Below are 19,625 nucleotides of genomic sequence, written 5' to 3' on the forward strand. Positions count from 1 at the left end.
CTTTTCAGAGCACTCACACTGGGTTGACATTTTATCCACCGCAACCTCAAGATTTCTTTCTTGTTGAGCCACTGCCAGCAAAGATTGAGATTTTTGTCCCAAATGTACACTTGCTTACATTGAACTGCATTTGCCATTTACTCAGTTTGGAGAGATTATTCTAAAGTTCTTTGCAATCCCTCTTTGTTTTAACCACCATAAATAATTTGGTACCATCAGTAAACTTGGCCACTTTACTGCTCTTTCCTAACTCTGTATCATTTATGAAGTCTTAATGCAGGTCCCTTGGCAATATCGCTGTTCATATCCCTCCACTGAAACAACGGAATATTTATTCGTACTCTTTGTTTAACCAGTTACCAACTCATAAGAGAACCTCTCCTCTTACGGCATGACTGCTAATATTGTTAAGAATTTTTGAGAAAGGGACTTTATCAAAAGCTTTTTGGACGTCTGAGTAAACAATGTCTACAGGGTCACTTCTCTCCATATTCTATTGACACTCTCAAAGAACTCTAGTGGGTTAGGGAGATAGGACATACCTTTGCAGAAAACATGCAGATTCTTTTTTTATTTTTATTTTTAGCATGAATTGTAATTCTATATGCTTAATAATTCCACCAATTTATTTAGAACAGACCTTAAACTAACCAGTTTGTAATTTAGTGTTACAATTACCTCCAGGACCCCCTTTTAAATTTAGTGTCACATTGGCCACCTCTCCTGTCCTCTGGTACAGAGGCAAATCTTTTACATTTTAAATTTTACATTTTAAAAAAGTCTAGCAATTTACATTTGAATTAAGATTTTTTTTTTGATGGATACCATCTGGCCTTGGTGATTTGTTTTCAATCTGAAAATTTGGTCTGAATGTCATCTATGTCACCACTATTTGCCCCTGTTCCCCAGACTCCCTTCATGAAAATATCAGTCCAAGTACAGGTATCTGCCCTGCATCTTCTGCAGTGAAGACAGATGCAAAGAATTCATTAAGCTTCTCTGCAATCTCCTTATTCTCATTTAGCACTTTTATTTTTTTTATTGCTTTTCCACATTAATTAAACATACAACATTACAATAAAGAAAACATCAAAACAACTATTACATACTACATACATGTTGAGTAAATATTGAGTACATATGTATTGAATAGATATTAACTATAAAATATTATACCATAACATAATCATTCTTGACATAATAGTGCTCCCCCCACCTCGGGATCTATTCCTGATTCCAAAATCTTATCGTTTCTTCTGCTGGCGGTTTCCCACTTCCCTTAATAAACACAAATATTAGGAACTGTTTCCAGATTCCTTCAAACTCATTTATTTTAGTTATACCTTTTCTCCACTTAATATTACAAGTCAGTTTATCATTAATAGCTATATCCCATACTTCTTTATACCATTCTTCAATAGAGTATTCCCCTTGAATCTTCCAGTTCCTAGCTACCATCAATCGTGCTGCAGTCAGCAAACTCGATATCAACTCTTTAGTTTCTTTTCCACATTTTATATCTTCAAATAGTGACAGTAATGCAATCTTTGGTGTTTGTTCTGTTTTCATTCCCACTATTTCTTCAATTTCAAAAAACACTATCTTCCATAATCTTTGTACATATTTGCATTCCCACCACATATGTAAATACGTTCCTATTTCCCCACAACCTCTCCAACAATTTGCTGAGTATTGCTCATTTATCTTATTCAATCTAATCTTATTCAATCTAATCTAATCTCATTTAGCACTTTAACAATGATCCAATCACTTTCCTAGGTCGTTTCCGGCTTCTAAGGTAAAAGGCCTGTTCACAACATGCTAAGCCATGGTTAGGCTGCTAACCTTTTTGCAGCAAATGGTTAGTGAGCCTGTTTAAACTGTGGTTATGTAGCCATCATGGTTCGGAATGGTTCATACAACACACTAAGTCATGGTTCACATGACAGACTAAGCCATAATGTTCAGCTCAAAATGCTTAACCACTATGGCTTAGCATGTTGTCTGAACAGGATCAATTAATTGCTTAGTGTAGATCTTAATGTTGTTAATAATATGCTCCTCAAACTCCTTTTTCACATTCCTTATTGTCTGCTTCCATTTCGTTCATACAAGTTTTTGTTGCTTTTGTTCTCCTTGTTTGAGCAAGGCTTTCATTTTCTGAAGGAAGCCTTCTTTTTTCTAGTACCTTCTTTGACACTGTTTGTTAACTATCCTGGTGACCTCTTGGACTTTGTTCTACCTTTCCAGACTGGTGGTTTGCGTTTTATATGAGCTTCTGCTATCGGGATTTTAAGTAATCCCCAAGCATTTTGGAGAGATTTGTCTCTCTAGACTTTCCCTTCAGACTTCCTTTTTACATGTTTACTAATTTTTGAGAAGTTTCCTCTTTTGAAGTCAAATGGGACTGCGTTGGATCTCCTTGACAATTTCCCACTTGATCTCCTTGACAATTATAAATTAAAAGTCATAGATAGTTCAGACAACATGTGTCAGTTATTCACATTCCAATTCTCAAGCTTTTGAGTGCCGCTGAGGCCTCTGTTCATATAATTTCTTCACAAATCAGTAATTGAATAGAAGAAGCCACATTATAAGCCAAAACAAGAAAAACTCTTGTAGCACTTTAAATATTAACAGATGTATTATGGCAGATGTGTTACCCTCAGTTGGCATGCATGCATGATATATACACATACATACATACACACATGGTAAGCAGTGAGCTAAGTGGCAAAGAAATGCAATTAAAACTTAAAGTTATGCAAAATAAGTAGAGTGGCCATTGACAATATAGTCTCTATTCAAGCCAAAACAAACAGAATCAAATTTCCTTTAAGTTCTAATTCAGCTATTTCAGTCTGGGAATTTCCTTTTGAAGTTCCCTCTGTTGGAGAATGGTGGGTGGCAGACAGCCTAGGGAGATTCAAAATGTTCTCCTTTCTTCCTTAAGATTTTTACATCCGTTGGCAGCTCAAACTCAAACCCATGATTTTTCATGGAAGTTCCCATTAGGTCACTGAAAAGTATACCAGCTGGAAGTATTCTTGACAAATGCGGCCAATGTCAAGATTACTTTTTCTAAATAAAAAAAAGCCTCTTACAACTAATGATTTCAAGATTACCTTTATTTTATACACAGGAAATCTACTGAATGAAAATGATAAATGTCCTCAGAAACTTTTTAGCTTATATCACTTTGTATATAAAAATTCAATTATAAACATGGCCATAAATTTTCCAGGCATACTGTTAGGATCACAACAAGATGCAAAATGTTAAACAGATGAGGTTAAAAGGTTGAGGATAAGTATTAGAAAAACAATTAGTCTTCAAATTTAATTTTTTTCCCTTGGAATGCTGTAATTTGAGATATTTGTTCTCGACGTTTCCTGCTTGCTTCCCATGAAGGATGAAGGGGTTGTTCCAACTGTTTCCTTTCAATACCTTGCTTCATACCTGAACCTCTAAGCATCTGTTTATGTGGGCGATTTTTCTCAAAAGCTGTGCAAGAGTTAACAGAAAGAAGTGTAAGCAATTAAGTTATAATAGATTCCTTATAGCAAGGATAGGCAACTTTTTGGGGCCTTGGTCACATTTGGCAATTTGAGAATTTCTCCTGGACACCACCTCAAAATGCGACCATGGGAGATATGGTAGAGCACGAGTAGCCCGCTCAGAAACACTGAGTAGGTGGGATCTGAGTCCCATCCCACGAAACAACTGGTTTGAACCCAGAGTTTTAAGCAGCAAAAGAAATCTATTTCACAGCAATTCCAGTTTCTGTTAAGAAAATGTTGCCTAAGACATATGATATTTGCTTTTGTGGATTATTTCTAGGACCGCCACTTATATATTTCAGAACATGAAAATGTAAATAAACTCAACAAATTTCATGAGCAACAGCAATGGGTTGTATCCAATGCTGGCCATCCACCAGCAAAATGCAAACCACTGGTGTAACAGATCTAAACTACCCATTCAACCGCCCTGACTTCTCCCTAGGGAGGGATGGGAGGGCTGCAGGGAGAGGAGAGCAAGGGTAAGTCCACTTGTGTGCCACTGGAGTTAACCCAATAATTTACAACTGAAAAACAATCAATACATTGTCAATGCAAAACAAGGTTCACTTTTGATACTACATGAATCTACACAGCAATACCAACCTGACTTACATGTTGCTTTGTTTCTGGGAGGGTGGTCTCTAGCAGTTCTAGAGCACAGAACAAACAAAGTTAGTGGAGATTGGGGAAGGAAGCAAGCTATTAAGATTGAAAAATGAACAATGCCACCATATTTAGCTTTTAAAAGTCAAGACATTGCTCTGTGTGCAACCACCATCATTTGATGACTTTGAAAGCATAAGATGAACCTAAAGCATATAAGTTGATCTAAGGTTTATTTATATAATTGTGTTTATATAGCCAAGGTGGTCTTGTTGGCTTGTCTTGAATAAAACACGATTTCTAGCAAGATTTGCATAGTAAGAGTGCATTTTTCTTAAATCTGTGAGTCATGCTGATAGACGTAGTCCCTCTAGCCATAGTTCAGTATGAAAATTGACTCAACAGAGCAGCTGGTAAGAAAATATGAGTGAACTGACCACAATAGTTACAGCAGTAGTTCTTAATGCTTAATCTATTACCATCCACAGTAAAGGACATTGCAATCACAGATGGAAACAATTAGGCATAAAAGTAGCATTACAGACAAGACGTTTCTGATAGGTATATTTTTCTGTTGTACAGATCTTAGGCATACATTTATTTATTGTTATTTATTTATTTGATTTGTACTTCACCTTTCTACAAAAAATGGCACTCAAGGTGGCTAACAATCACAGATAAATAAAAACTTGATTAAAACAATAATAAAACAAATACATTAAAATACAATTAAAACACAACAACAGAATAAAGACAGCATCCAACACAACAGACATAAGAACATAAGAAATGCTGTTCCAGATCAGACCAAAGTCCATCTAGTCTACTAGTCTGTTTAAACAGTGGCCAACCAGCAGCCCACATAAAACCTACAAGCAGAAGATGAGTGCAACAGCACCTCCCACCCATGTTCCCAAGTAACTGGTGTATAGAGGCTTACTGCTTGTGATACTGGAGGTAGCATATAGATATCAGGATGAATAGCTATTGAGAGTCTTATCCTCCATGAATTAGTCCCACCCCCCTTTAAAGCCATCCAAATTGGTGGCCATCAGTACATCTTGTAGTAAAGAATTCTATCATTTACACAGTACTAGTTAGCCACTGTGTAAACAGACTAATACTTCCTTTTATCTGTCCTGAATCTCTGAGAAAGTGAAGAATTTATTTATGGTTATTTATCTCTCTATATGTATTTCCTTACAGTTACTAGAAGGCAGGGAAGAGTTGACTGCCTTGGTTTCCTCACCCTCTTGCTAAACCTGCATGGGTACTTAACTTGCTTGTGTGTTGACACTTTGTCACTGGAGCTGAGAGGCTTTGTCACTGGGGCTCCTCACACTTGGAGAGCATGCATGACCATGGCCAGATCAGACAACTCTAGGAAAGGGCACAGCTGGCAAACTAGCCTCCGCTGTGCAAATGCACTCTCCACTACTGCCAAAACCTGTCCCCCAAAGTTCTGAATGCCCCCAAGTTTGGCAGAAAGCCCCCTAGGGGTGGGGGTGATCATATGGGCCTGGCTAAGAATCACTGTGTAATACTCTAAACTGTCTTTGAACGATGGCTCAAACATTTGCCAAAAGCTGTTGTTGCAAACTAGAAATTTAACAATTTCCCCAAGGTTTTATTTTGGACAGAAGGGGACTTACCCTTTCACAGTTTTGGATTTCTTAGAATTGGACAACGAGCAGTAAAATACAGATTCTAGGTTCTTTGCTTTTGAATGTTGACCTTTTCCCTTTGTGTCTGTGTCCTGCACTGTGTCAGATTGAGAATTCTTTGGCTTTTTTAGCAGCATGCTTTTGACTTTGTCTTCAGTAGGTAATGAAGTATCAGCTGCTCCTTTCTTTTTCATTCTCTTTACTTTGCCAATGAAGAAATCATCATTACTATCACTTTCATCAGAACCAGAAGCCTGATTATAGAATCTCTCTTCAGTGCTGTCATCAAAAGATTCATCCTCTGCTCCACTCTCCTCACACTTACTTGCATCACTATCAGATTCATCTACTGCCCTGCTCAGGAGATCACCTACACATTTCTTTCCTTCTGGAGAAACTGTCTTTTCTGTTTGACTCTGATGATCTAAGTTAGGATGTTCTGCAGCCTGCATTGTAAAGCCATCCGGGGGACATTTTTCCTCACTGTCTGACCTTTTCTGCTTCCCTCTCACACAAATTTGCTTCTTTCCCATGTCAGTACTTGTCTTCTCTTTCACCTTTATTTTGTCTTGGTTTTCAGCTTGTTTATATGTTTGGTTATGTTCACTGCTACTGGAATGCTGGGTCTCCTCAGGTTGTTTGGTAAGCTGTTCTTCCGGTTTATATTCGTCTGCAGAAATAGTTCTAGCTGGCTTCTGTCTTGCATCTTTAAAGGCTTTTACAGCAGCTAGAAAAACAAGGGATTATATTTGGTTTTGGTTTTTTTTACATAGAGTAGCAGTATTAAAATATAAGCATAGTAATGATAATTAGGTTATAAAGCAAAGCCATGATATATTTTTGTAGGGAGGGGACCATTATATAGTGGCAGAGCAACTACCTGTGGCAACCAATATTAAAAGTATTTCAGGTAGCGGGGCTGGAAATATTCCTGCCCAAAATCTTGAGAGCTATTGCTAGAGAGAATAAACTGTACTGGTCCAGGAAGGCCAGTGGTATAAGGCACCTTTATATATTCATATGTTTGCATCAGGTAAAATGCATTTGATCAGCCCTTTTGTCAAGTGCACCATAAGCATGAGATACTATGCCACTACAGTACCCATTGCATGACACATGAAGCCTCCTCACTGACAAAACAGGGCAATTCTGCATCTCGCCTGATGAGCCATGGAGGCAAGCGAAGGTTAGGACTATATTCGTTTTCTTTTTACACCTATATGACTCAGCTCAATGGTTCCCCACAACAACCATGGATCACACTAAGTCCTGCTGACTGTGCCATTTATGGCACCCTTGATGCAATATAAGGAAATTTCTAAGAGGAGCTTTCTCCAGCTAAAAACACATAAAAGAATTTTAAGATGGAAGAACTTGCTGCAATAATTTTTATATCATGGGCGCAGCCTGCCTACCTTGATCCTGCTTGTACCACTGCTGGTACTTTATTCCCACTGTGAACCCTGAAGGAAAATACTAGTGCCATTTTCAGCTTCACTTTACAAACAGCCTGGAGAAGGTGGAAAGGCCCAGCAGGCCTCTGATCTTCAAAGGAGTCACTTCCTCCACTTGCTACCCTGATTCTGACTCCCAAGGAGAGTCCCCCCCCCCTCGGGAACAGAAATGGAATAGTGGGCCGTGGAGGAAATGAGGCCCTTCAAGTATTTGACTGGAACAAACAGTCCCACCAATTTGGGGTGGGGGGTGAATTAGGGCTGCTCTAATTTATATGATTAGAATCTAAAAGAGAGAATGCCACCAAAGTAATGCAAACAACACCAGTACATAGAAGTAATGTGTTCCATATCTGATCTGTATTCAAACTAGCGGAGTATTTGAATACAAATGTATGACTCTTTCTTGCGCTCCTAATCTTTAACTAGCAATTTTAACATTTCTTAAAACAGATTTATGAAGAAATGTTGAATTCTTATCTGAAATATCGGATTCTTATCTAATAGCTAATCAGAAACTATGAATGCAGCAGGCATTCAACCTAATGGCCTGGTTCAGACAAAGCGCTAAACCATGCTGCTTAACCACAAAATGGTTAAGGGAATGCATGGTTTAGCATGTTGTCTGAACCAGGCCATAGTTGTGGAGGAGGACAGAATTTGGAAGACGTCAGAGATGACCCCAATGATGCAAGCCTTAAAGAAACAGTATAGCCAATTGATAGAGAAAAAAGAGACTCTTTTTTGCAGCCATTGCAGAAAATAAAGATGAGACGACAGACAGTTCTAGGGACATTTACATCCAAGTAAGCTTGCACAGGATTAGGCAGTTTGTATCTGATTCTCAATGTCACTAAAATACAGACACACACACATACACACAAACTAAACAATATACATCTTGAATTAACTGCATTATGTTCACAGTTCTACCATCACTGTTTTGTTTCAGGGATTTAACCTTTCAATTTGCAGATATGAGTAACAATAGATTAGATTGTAAGCCTATGCGGCAGGGTCTTGCTATTTACTGTGTAATCTGTACAGCACCATGTACATTGATGGTGCTATATAAATAAATAATAATAATAATAATAGATTTATAAGAGTACACAAAGCTACACAATAGCGCTGAATAACTTAGGGCATGGCTAGACAAGGGGGTTGGAGGGGTATGATCTCGCGATTTTATGATTGTGAGATCGTCTCTCGTCTACATGCTGCATGCGACGTAACAGGAGGAAGAGGGCGTCACGCCTGCCATTTTGGGGGTTTTTTTTCCAATTGGAGAGGAGCGCAGGAGCGCTCCTGTGCAAAATGTGAGTTTATTTTTTAAAAAAACACCCTCCTGCTCCCCCCGATGGGCACAGCGCTCCTGAGGAGCTTCGTGCCCAGGTACTGGCTCTTCATGGTTACTTGCAAAGAGTCAGGACAAAAATGGGATGGCAGGCCACGCGTTCCACGGTCTCGGGATGATCCCAAGAATGCGGAAAAATTGGAATTAAACTGTAGGGCGATATCCCAGGCCAAGGGAGGGATTGTTCCTCTCTGCTCCCAGGATGCCCTGTGTGTCATGTGGACTCACAGGGACAATCCTGGGACGATCACTGGGATATCGCCCCATCTAGCCATGCCCTTAGATACACTCAGAAAGGAACACTGCAACAATTAGGATTATGTGCAAGTTAAGGCATCAGTGGATATATTGCTTTTCTTTGAGACCTTTGAGTTCTCTCTCCAATTATTTCATGTAAACAGAATGCAAAACATTTGGTCCGAATAATTATTACTAATGGCCCATTTGAAAGAGTCAGTAAGGTCTAGACATATTATAGCTTAAACAGACTACAACAAGAAAAACACAAACCTGTGCAAGAGGAGATTGGCCTACAGTTCCCATCAGCTTTAACTAGTGTTGCCAATAGTGAGGGATCATAGTAGCTGTTGGCCAAAACAGCTGGAGAGCCCCAGGTTGCCTATCCCTTCTGTAAAGCTCCAATGTACACAAGAAAAATTTGGCTTACCTTTAATATCAGCAATTTTTGTCTTCAATAGTGGGTGAGCAGTCAGCCTAGCAATTGCTCTATCTTTTGCTGAAGAATTGGGCTATATTAGAAAAATGGGAAATCCTCAGGTTGAGTATCAAAAACACAGAAATATAAAAAGAAAGCAAAGGAGGGTAGCTATTTCCGCTCCGCCTAGGAATCATTATATATCATGAGTGTTGTTCCTATGGGGCATTCTGCCACAAATTAGGATAGCCTAGGCACCATTTGAAGCGGGGAAATCTATCTTTCCTATTACAACCCCTCCCCCGCCAAACAGCTACCTCATCTTTAAAAGATAAGGCCACCCTCACCATAAGTACTGAAACTTTACACCTGAAAGTTTCTGATATCCCCTTCCCTCACCTTTGCAGGAGAATGAATAGTCTTGCAAATACACGTATGTGTGTGTGTGTGTGGTGTGTGTGTGTGTATGAATGAGAGAGAGAGAGAGAGAATTTTTGCTGAGTTTTACTCTGCAGCAAGCAGAAAACCATTTTCTGCAAGAAATTGACTTTGCAGGAAAGAGCTAGACAATATTTTCTGCGATCAAACATATATTGAGAAAACGTTACACAAAAAATCTTCAATATCTCTTCTAAAGCATCCAAGCTATGTAGGATCCTACTACACTTAAATGAATTAACTTAAAGACTGATTGTCTGAGAAGTTCTAATTAGTTCCTAAGTGAATGTATTTAGCCAATAGTATCTTTTCAAATTGTCAATCTTAAAAACGATAGCTGCTGCATTATCAGCTATACTTACATCACATGACCCTTCTTATTTTGATCAGAGTGAAGAAAAGAACTTTCCTCTCTAGATTTTTAGCATATGTTACCAGGAATGCCAAACACTGTATTTTTATTTACTATTGTAGACTTTGATCAACACTGATATTTATGAAACATATTAATGTATTTAATATTTCAAGTTACCCCTAACATAGATTTTTTGTAAATTTGTTCTGGTGTTATTCTAAGTTGTAAACTGCTTTGGTCATGGATTTTCTTTTTAAAAAACATCCCCCCCCAATATAATTTTATTTTTAAAGTAATGTACAATGAATAATATTAACCTATACTTGCTTAATTCCTAGATGGTAAATGCTACCTCAACAAACAGATTTTACAGTCTCTCCCACCGAGACTGTAACACTTGATCTCAACCAGACTGCTGTCACCTATAATCCTCCTTATATGAAATAAATGCCTTGCACCAATAGGAGACCCAGCAATAAGGCAAGACTTTGTCTTAGGAACTGAATTTACTTCATCTGTAGCCAGAGGGGGGGAAAATATGTCCTCAGAAAATTATAATGCCAGATGTAGCTCCTTGGAATAATTTCTCCGTAGCAACTGTTCCATATGGTGGTCATAAATAAACTAATTATATGGATTGTCCCCATTTCAATTCTTTCCCAGGCTTCTGGTGGTGAAGACTATGATCCAATTTGCCTGTAATGGCAGAAAATCATGGGTTAATTAACCCAAGATTTGCCACGGCACATGCCACTGCCATTTCATACATATAACCTCCAACTAGAGATTGGTCCATGTCATCTAAACCTGGATAATATGGGTTAATCGTGGGTTAAATAACCCCCAAGTTAATTTAGAATGAGCATGTTCACACAACATGCTAACCCACGATGGGTGACTAGCCATGCACTGTGGGTTGTTTTGCCAACAACTCACAGTGCAGAGTTTGATCGGGCACACCACCAATAGTGCATGGCCTTCTCCCCACCCTCCTTTGGACCTCCAGCCAGCTCTGATTGTGGCCAGAGCATTCAATATGAATATTTATTTATTTATTTATTTGCGCAAAAGGCCTCCGTTATTTGAATTTTTTTTAAAAAAAATGTTTGTTAGAAGTTGAGCACTTACACAACTGCACATATCCAAAATATAGGGGCTTGTCTTTGCTGTTCCCTTTTCTGTCAAACATACAAGGTAGCAATCAAGGCTATTCTGTAGCAAGGCTCTTTTGACAGCCATGCACAATTGACAGGTAGGGAAATGCAGATCAAAACCCTAGAAAGGGTTCAATCCCCAGGTTCAATGTGTTGCCCCGAACCTTGAGAGTGCCCTGCTAAGAGTCCCCTCTTTCCCGAGTCCCTAGCAATTGCTTTAAGGGTGCATGAGGTACCACCCTATTTTGCTCTACAAATTGCTGTACCTGCTTCTATTTGACAGCTGTCAAACTAGAAGCATTTACTGGTAAGTGTGCACTTCTATATGAAAATGGGATGCTGCGGACTTGGGGAGTAGTGCACTAGAAGGAGGGGATCCCTAAGGGTCAGGGTGGGGCAGCACATTAAATTGACAAGTGCAGAAAGTGTTCAAGATCACCCAGTTAGATGAGTGCCCGCCCAGACTTATAATCTTGCTCTGACCCTTGGCGGTGCCCCCCTTTTGGTCCACCCCATCCCAAGTTGGTATAAACAGTTTTTCATAGCAAAGTGCATGCCACCCTAGAAGCAGTGACTGTGCTTGGGAGCAAAAAACTGGGTGGTGTGTCAGACATCCTGAAAAATAGCTGATGGAGACACTGGTAAGTGGGGATTCTTAGCAAGGCATCCCCAAAGTTCAGAGTACCCTGGAGATAACCCTGCAAAGGGGGTAACCTACACTCTGTTTCCCCAGTTGTCAACTCTCAAAGTTTGTTAAGCCAGGCCTTGCCTGTTACTATGTATGCTCAACAACTCAAGCATACAAGCGTCTAGGCGAGACAAACCAGTATATTTTGGACAGTTGGAGTTCCACACGTGCACAGCTCCAAATAATAATTGGCTGTAGTTTCACATCCCTGGTGCTGGGAAATTGGGGGCGGGGGATTCTGGGCCCATTTTTGCACAAAAATAGAAAAAGTAAACAAATTTTAAAAGTGCTCCAACCGCTATTGGAAAACAATAAAGACAGGGATCAGTGACTTGGTAGTCAAAAAGATGATTCTGCTCCTATGTCCCCTGGGATGCCAGGCAGAGCTGGCTGGAAGAATGAGAAGGAAGGGTGGGGGAAAATAACCATAATAACCCTGATTGTTTGTCAGATGCACAACCCATATACTATGGGTTGTTCACAATACAACCCACTGTGCATTGTTTGTCAGCCACAGTGGGTTGCTGTGTCTGTGTGAATGTGCCCAAGGAATTGTTAAGTTTAATTCATGTTTAATTTATAGTATCCAGGTTCAGACAACGCAGAGCAATCTCTGATTGGCCCAATCAGAGGTTGCATATGCAAAATGGTGGAATGCGCTGTGACAAATTGCAGATTAATTAGCACATCGCTTTGCCACGATTATGTGCAAATGGGCCCTATGTGATGGGGCAATGTATTTCACCAGCTGAGGTGTACATTATCTACATAGGAACTATTCATGGAGCTTCCACATGGTCTTCATGTGTATACCGTAATTCTCTTATCAATAGGGAAGTTACACTGAGCAAAACCAAGCACAGGATTTTTACTAAATCGTACGGGACAGTTTAAGGATTAGATATTGTTGGGCAACATTTAATTGTCTCCATCCACTGATGGAATGGCATCCACCAGAGGAGTGGATTCTCCCTCTATCCTGGTGGATGGTGGGAGACACTCTGGAAAAGATTTTGAGAAGATGTGGGACAGGATGGGAAAGTTCTGCTTCATGAGTAGAAGTCTGCTTGTGTAATGTTGGATATTTAAGTATTAATCCAACATGGTAACATACATCTAACTAGTGCTTTGAGCTAGTTCATTTCTGCTCAAAATTCAAAGTCGCAAGAGAGAATGTGTACCTTTGGCACTGAGGAGACATTAAGTCAGACAACAAATTCTTAAGGCTGTGAAAATATTTAAGAGCACAGTTCAAAAGTACAAAGTTTTTGAAGATCACAAGGCTGAATCATCTACATTACAGGAACAGACTTAGTCACAGTCAGACAAATCTTACACTTTAATGCAACATTCTCTCATCGCCAATGTTCTCAAAGTAAGCACAGCCACTTTTGTTTGAAGTTAGCATCTATTTGCCAGGGAAATTTATCAGGAAACAGTGGTTTTTATACACCCACAGTCATTTCCATTTCAGATAGAATCGGGGTACTGTTGCAGCTCTATAAAGGATATTACTTATCATGTGCCTCCTGAAGCAACAGTAAATGTAGTGTATGCAAGGAACTCTGAGCAGTATTTTAGCCTGACAAAAACCCAAATGAACAGAGTCAGTTGGGACAACTCAACACCAGTACTGCTCCTGAAGTACTCCCCAAAGAATACTTTTACTAGCAATTACACCTGCCCATTGCATGTATTTTTAGCAGTGTAAATAGTTGAAAGAATCCCAAGCACGCACATTATAAAAAGTACATATTAAGTACAAGATGTCATCAGCAAATATCAGACTAGCTCAAGAAAGTTATAAGCCAAAAAAGACAGCAAAGAGTTCACAGTAGTTTATTTCTTCTTGGCTTACGTGCAGCAACGATATATATATATATATATATATATATATATATATATATATATGCAAAGAATGTTAAAAATCCCTGTAAGTAATTATGTGTTCTGTTATTAATATAGTAACAGATGTCAAAGCAACAGAAATGTATAATTAGCACAATACTAAAATAAAGTTTTAAAAGCTAATGGTCTTGGTCCAACAGAGAAACATCAATTATGTGGAAATGGATTCATAAACTTCTGAAATCAATACACACACACCAATAGACTTTAATGCACACTGAATAAAGACAACAGATTTTAATACAGAGGATGTCTTATCTCAGTTTTCTTTTAATGCTGTTAAATAAATAAAAAGTATTTTTTATTTATTACTAATGAAATTTATCATCTGCACCTAAAGCCATTAAGAAAATATATATACAAAGCAACCCCTCCCAATATAAAATAAAATAAAATAAAATAAAGGGAAGCGCTAAATGAGAGCTATTCAATTATTAACAAACAACTATAGAACTACTCCCAAATAATGGAAATCTATTTGGGCAAATGTTTGGGAAAACAGTAATGCTCAGGGAAGAGGGTCCCACATCCGAGTACACAAAGAAGGTATTTTTCATCGTAGAAACATACAGAAAGGTGTACTTATACGATCTCAGAACATGAGGAAGGACACATTGGCAAAACTGTTCCTTCATGTTCTCATGCAGATTCCCCACCCCAGAAATATTGTTTTGCATTATTAAAACATACCCAGTTATTTATTCCTTCCCCACAAGTGTAGAACATTATTTCTGCCTCTTTCTTCTGGATATTCTTCATTTAATGGTATTCTAGTTAAAATGTGCTGGCCAAAACTGGATATACTGACCTAACCCAGGACTTACCAACACCCAAAAGGCCAATAGTGTCACTTCCTGCATCTCATATTAATATAACCACAACTGGTTTTTCCTTTTAAAATGTAAACCCATCAACCAACACCCACCCCAACATACCCACTCGGAACCACACTACTGGCAACTCAAATCTATGTGCTGGTTTTGCTAGAAGAAAGGATCACATCAAAAGAACTCACATTCTACACTCAAATTATATTACACAAAGTAAGCAACTCTTTCCACATCTGTTCATTCTATTCCCTAGATCTTGGTTGTAAAAGAAATTGGAATATTTTGGCAAAGATTAGAAGAAAAGAAGAGGGGGGATTAAAAATCCCAGGATCCCACAGGTGTGAGCTGGCCATTTGCAGGCATAAGAAGGTTGTCCCTTACTCACTATAGCCATTAGTTAACAGAATAGTCCTCAGTGATGAACAAGTTTCTCAATCCTGTTTATAAGACTTTCTTGTTATTAAGTCCTCTGAGAGTCGGACATGTGTAATAATTTCATTTTACAAATGATGTGAACTATTTTAAGCAAAAACAAATTTACGACACATAGACGCTGTGATGGAAAATGTTGAACTCACTCTTGAATCTTTTTTTAAAAAGTATTAATTTCAGAAAAATACATGTAACTCACTCCTTTGATTGCTGAGTGCTTTGTTGTTGTTGTTGTTGTTGTTATTATTATTATTTACATTTATATATTATTATTATTATTATTTACATTTATATACCACTCCATATCCGAAGCTCTCTGGATGGTTTACAAAGATTAAAACACAGAACATTAAAACCAATATACAAAATTTAAAACCGTAAAAAGCATAAAAACAGATTAGATAATACCCATTTAAAACAACTATTCTGGGTCAGCTTTAAAATGTTCAAAATGTTTATAAACATTGTTTATAATGTTTATGAACATTATAACGTGCTGCTTTTAATAATGTATTAGTTTTAAATGATTTAATTAGTTATATGATGTTTGCATTTGTGTTGTACCCCGCCTCGATCCAGAGGGAGAGGCGGGTAACTATTATTATTATTATTATTATTATTATTATTATTATTATTCATCATCCTTCAAAGTATATCCTGAAATGTATGTTAGCCAGCATTTCTTTGTCCCCTTTCTTGGATAAAAAAAATGCACCCAAAACCTATGTAGTCAGCTATGACAGAGATGAGCCATTTACTGCTAGCTTATAAAGAAAATATGACAATTTTGAAGTCAGCTCAAACAACGGTTAAGAGAACTTTGTATATTTTGCAAGGTGCTTTCAAAAACTGTCAAAGTTTTAGCATAGCCTAAGAGGCCCAGATTTTTCCTCCCTGGAAGTTAAAAGTGCTGGCAATCTAATAACCACTTGGAAACTGTAAAGAATTGCTCCATGGAATACATGAGGCTCGCATGACATGAGGTATCCCTCCTTGATTTGCAGTATGCTGAGAAATTGAAGGAGATACACAATGGGCAGAATCCTATGCTGCCCTTGCATGAACACCCCGCCACTTCAGGTCTGCAAGCAGCCCCTACCATTTGCAGAACAGCGATTTTGCGCTTTCGTAAACAACCCTAAATGAGTGGAAATGCTCGTTTCTAAAAGGAGGGAGCTCGCATAAGGGGCTAGATTTGGCGCCGCTAGCGGATGAGCAGCAGTTACATTGGATTCTGCCCAATGTAACTGAAAGTACAAATCAGATCACAATCATGCTCAAATCATGAATTTGCTCATGTGATAAGAAGCCAGAACATTTGAACAGTAATCTGTAGCAAGTGGAATGACATACTTCCCCAAAGCACCTGCATAACATAGGATATAATATTGCATTATTCTTTGTTACTGTGACAAAACTCTGGAGAGGACTGTAAATATATTTGCTCATGGTAAATGTGGGCTCCTCACCCCCAAATGTACAAAGACTCATACCTTTTTGCAGACAATCTCAAAATTAATTTCTCTCCCAAGTGCTAATTTAGTAACTTGATCAAGTTTTATTTCCTGTAAAAGAGAGAGAGAGGGGGTTAATTTCTCTTGATGATTGCATTACTTTTATTAAATAAATATTTCCACTTTACATGGAGACAAATTTTAATCCACTTCAGTGGAAGAAGGATGCCTAAGACAATGGAAGTGGCTTTACTGTAGGTTGGTGAATATCTAATCATTTCCAGATAGCCTTAGTAAAAATCTTAAATTGCTGAATAGTTCCTTCCCTCTCCTACTCTCCTAATTTGAGCTAAGGCTCACAAATATGTAGGCTGGGGGGGGGGGGGAAGGGTTGAATACCCAAACTCAGCCTGAAAATACATTATTATAAATGCCCTGGAGAGTGTACACCACTATTGCTCATTCTTTCAGATCTGAAATGAGAAAGTAGAACTTTTAGGTAGCCACCTCGGTTTCAAGTCTGGTTTTGTTTTCTTTGCAGTCTCATTTTGAAATTCTCTCATTTCATTCACAGCAGTATCCTCCAACATTAAATACAAGGATTATTCCCTTTATATAGAAAAAAAGCACACACAGTTTTAAAAGTAAAAATAGAAATGTGCTTTCCCTCAAATATTTCTTTTTTAAGGTCCAAACTAGGTTCAAATTAAAATTTACCACGTACAATACATAATTCTTATTTCTCTTGTGAAAGTGATTCACCAAAGTTATTACAGAATTTGACAATCCCTCTCACCAATCCAGATTGTTATCCTGATGAAAATATTTGACAGAGCATAAAATGTCTGAACACATTGTCCCAGTTATATTACTGCCTGCAGCATTAATTCTGTTCGCTTTCCAGTCTGGTCCCTTTTAACTGAAGGAATGTTCTGTGAATATGGAATCAATATCCCAAAGACTTTACCTTTGGCAGGACCGAAGTACAAGTTCTGGTGCCCATGGACAAAAGAAATACCACTGCTTCGTTTTAGCAGCTAAATCTTCTGATGCAGTTTGTTATAATAGCAGCTAGAATACAATTCAATGTGTTGAATTACTAGTGCCATCCTGCTAGTAGAAACAAAGTTCTGAACTATGCGTAAGGGGAGACTCCAACTAAGGTTCCACTCGTGCAACCACTTGCAGATCTTAAGTTTACGAAAGTGGCCTGCTAGCGCTTGCACAACCACTTGTGTAATGGAAGAAAAGTAGCAGAGCTCCGCTAGCACACCATCGTCGAAGAGTATGGTGGGTGGGTGAGGAGAAGGGAGAGATGAAAATATAAAGTTAATTTTGTGCTAGGGATTTCCAGTGTCTCACTGAGAAACATTACACTTGGTTATGGAAACTTTTGGAGACTTACAGCCCAATGCCATCGATATTTATTTGGAAAGAAATCTCTCATTCGTTCAATGGGACTTATTACCAAATAGGCGTGCATCAGTTTGCAGCCTTAGCCTTCAAATAAATGATCTTGCTTAGTAGCCTTGAAAATCAGAGATAGCAAAATAGAAATCTGACTCATCTGTAAGCAGTTATTATTGTGCAGTGCATTTTGGATTATGCTGTTGTATAAAGGCTTTATTTTGATGCAAACAGAAGTGTTTTTAACTGCTGTCTTAACTAGGTAGTATGCATTCTTGTTCAGGAACTATATACATTTTCAAACTAGGAAACTAGATTTAATTTGGGGTCTTGAAGACACCTTGATTTAGAAAAAAATAATCCACCCTTCTTTTGCTTTGTGTCAAATACACTCTGGAAATTTATATTACTAGAGTGTTGTGAGTAAAACAGCACCATTAGATTCCACTCTGTGTTCTTCTGTACACTGGCAACTCCATAAGAGACACAATCCAAGTAGGGCTGTATGTGTAGTGTGCAGGATAACCTGATGCCATTTCATTTAAAATGTTTTAAATTCTTTCCAAATAGGCTACAATATGGAGGGGGGTTAAGATCCATTCAGTTTGAACTTCAGTTCCAGCAGTCTATTTTAAAACTGATTGTGTTTTTTTACCTGACTGATGTTAAGCAATGCAAGCGATGTATCAAATCTGGAATTGTTGATTTAAAATAGCAAGGGGAAAATATTTTGTCATAGTATGGTGATGCAAGATCCAGTCTTGCGACGGTTGCTGTGGTCAAATTTACACTAGATCTTCCAGATGGAAATATCATTTCGAGTTTCATTGCCAAACAGGGGAAAAACACCCTCATTACTTCTGAAAAACTATTTTACCAGCTGCACAATAATTTATTGTTCACAAGGAGTTCAATAGAATCTCTGTCTCTCCTAAAGAGAGTCAATGAAATAATTTGCATCTAATACGCACTCTCCAAGTTCACGTTTAAGGGCAATCCAATTATTTGCTGAGTCAACAACAACAACAGCAACAACAAAAAGCATTTAAGCTTTGTTTTGCAAAGCTGGGTAAAGCACCACCACTACTGTGATTCCTAGAAAGACTCTATGGATAACCATTTCATTTCATTTTCAAATGCTAATACTAGTTCAAAGTTTAGACATGCGAAAGTTTTCAGTATTTTTACCTTCAGAACAAATTCCATTTACTTGAATTCTCAAAAGATATGTGTAGTTGTGAAAGTGCACAAAGTGCCACCATACCATAGTGATCCTACAAAGATTACTTCTTTGCTGAACCACTAATGGTACTTCAGACCGTCTCAGTTGGTTTACAGACAATCATTGCATATCCCAGCTGGGGCATGATGGACCAGTACTGTGGTGCTGCTAAGCTGATGACGGCAATGGCCCAGCACTAGTCCCAGGCATATTTAAACTGGGGTAGATGGCCACTGAAAGGCATTGGGAAGCAAAGGAATTCCATGAATAGTCTCAATGACAAAATTCTGCCCCAAGTAGAGTAGGTTCAGGGTAGCAGGAAGGAAGACTATGCCTGGGTTTTAAAGTTCGCTCTGCAAACTTTCCCCATAGCTCAGGTTTTGTTTGCTTCATAACTGGTGGGATAAAAGGGATTGACCACACTTGTTTTGTGTGTGTGTG

The 19,625-nt window shown here is 38.3% G+C and overlaps 1 protein-coding gene across 3 annotated transcripts in view; it reads right to left on the bottom strand.

Annotated features, from left to right (window-relative positions):
* Positions 1 to 3,110: 3,110 nt before the first annotated feature.
* SRFBP1 (serum response factor binding protein 1) overlaps positions 3,111 to 19,625 on the bottom strand; it is a 65,226-nt gene continuing 48,711 nt past the window's right edge. Inside the window, exons 4-8 of one of the 3 annotated variants that reach the window (XM_063129490.1) lie at positions 16,595 to 16,666; positions 9,309 to 9,390; positions 5,819 to 6,557; positions 4,176 to 4,213; positions 3,111 to 3,504 (exon numbers count right to left, since the gene is read on the bottom strand). In XM_063129490.1, the coding sequence (XP_062985560.1) occupies positions 3,326 to 3,504; positions 4,176 to 4,213; positions 5,819 to 6,557; positions 9,309 to 9,390; positions 16,595 to 16,666 (1,110 nt within the window). In that variant the 3' untranslated portion in view covers positions 3,111 to 3,325. Of the gene's footprint in view, positions 3,505 to 4,166; positions 4,214 to 5,818; positions 6,558 to 9,308; positions 9,391 to 16,594; positions 16,667 to 19,625 lie in introns of all 3 variants that reach the window. The other 2 variants (XM_063129488.1, XM_063129491.1) reach the window with 2 other exon arrangements.

Source organism: Elgaria multicarinata, chromosome 6, assembly GCF_023053635.1.
Source record: "Elgaria multicarinata webbii isolate HBS135686 ecotype San Diego chromosome 6, rElgMul1.1.pri, whole genome shotgun sequence".
Taxonomy (NCBI): domain Eukaryota; kingdom Metazoa; phylum Chordata; class Lepidosauria; order Squamata; family Anguidae; genus Elgaria; species Elgaria multicarinata.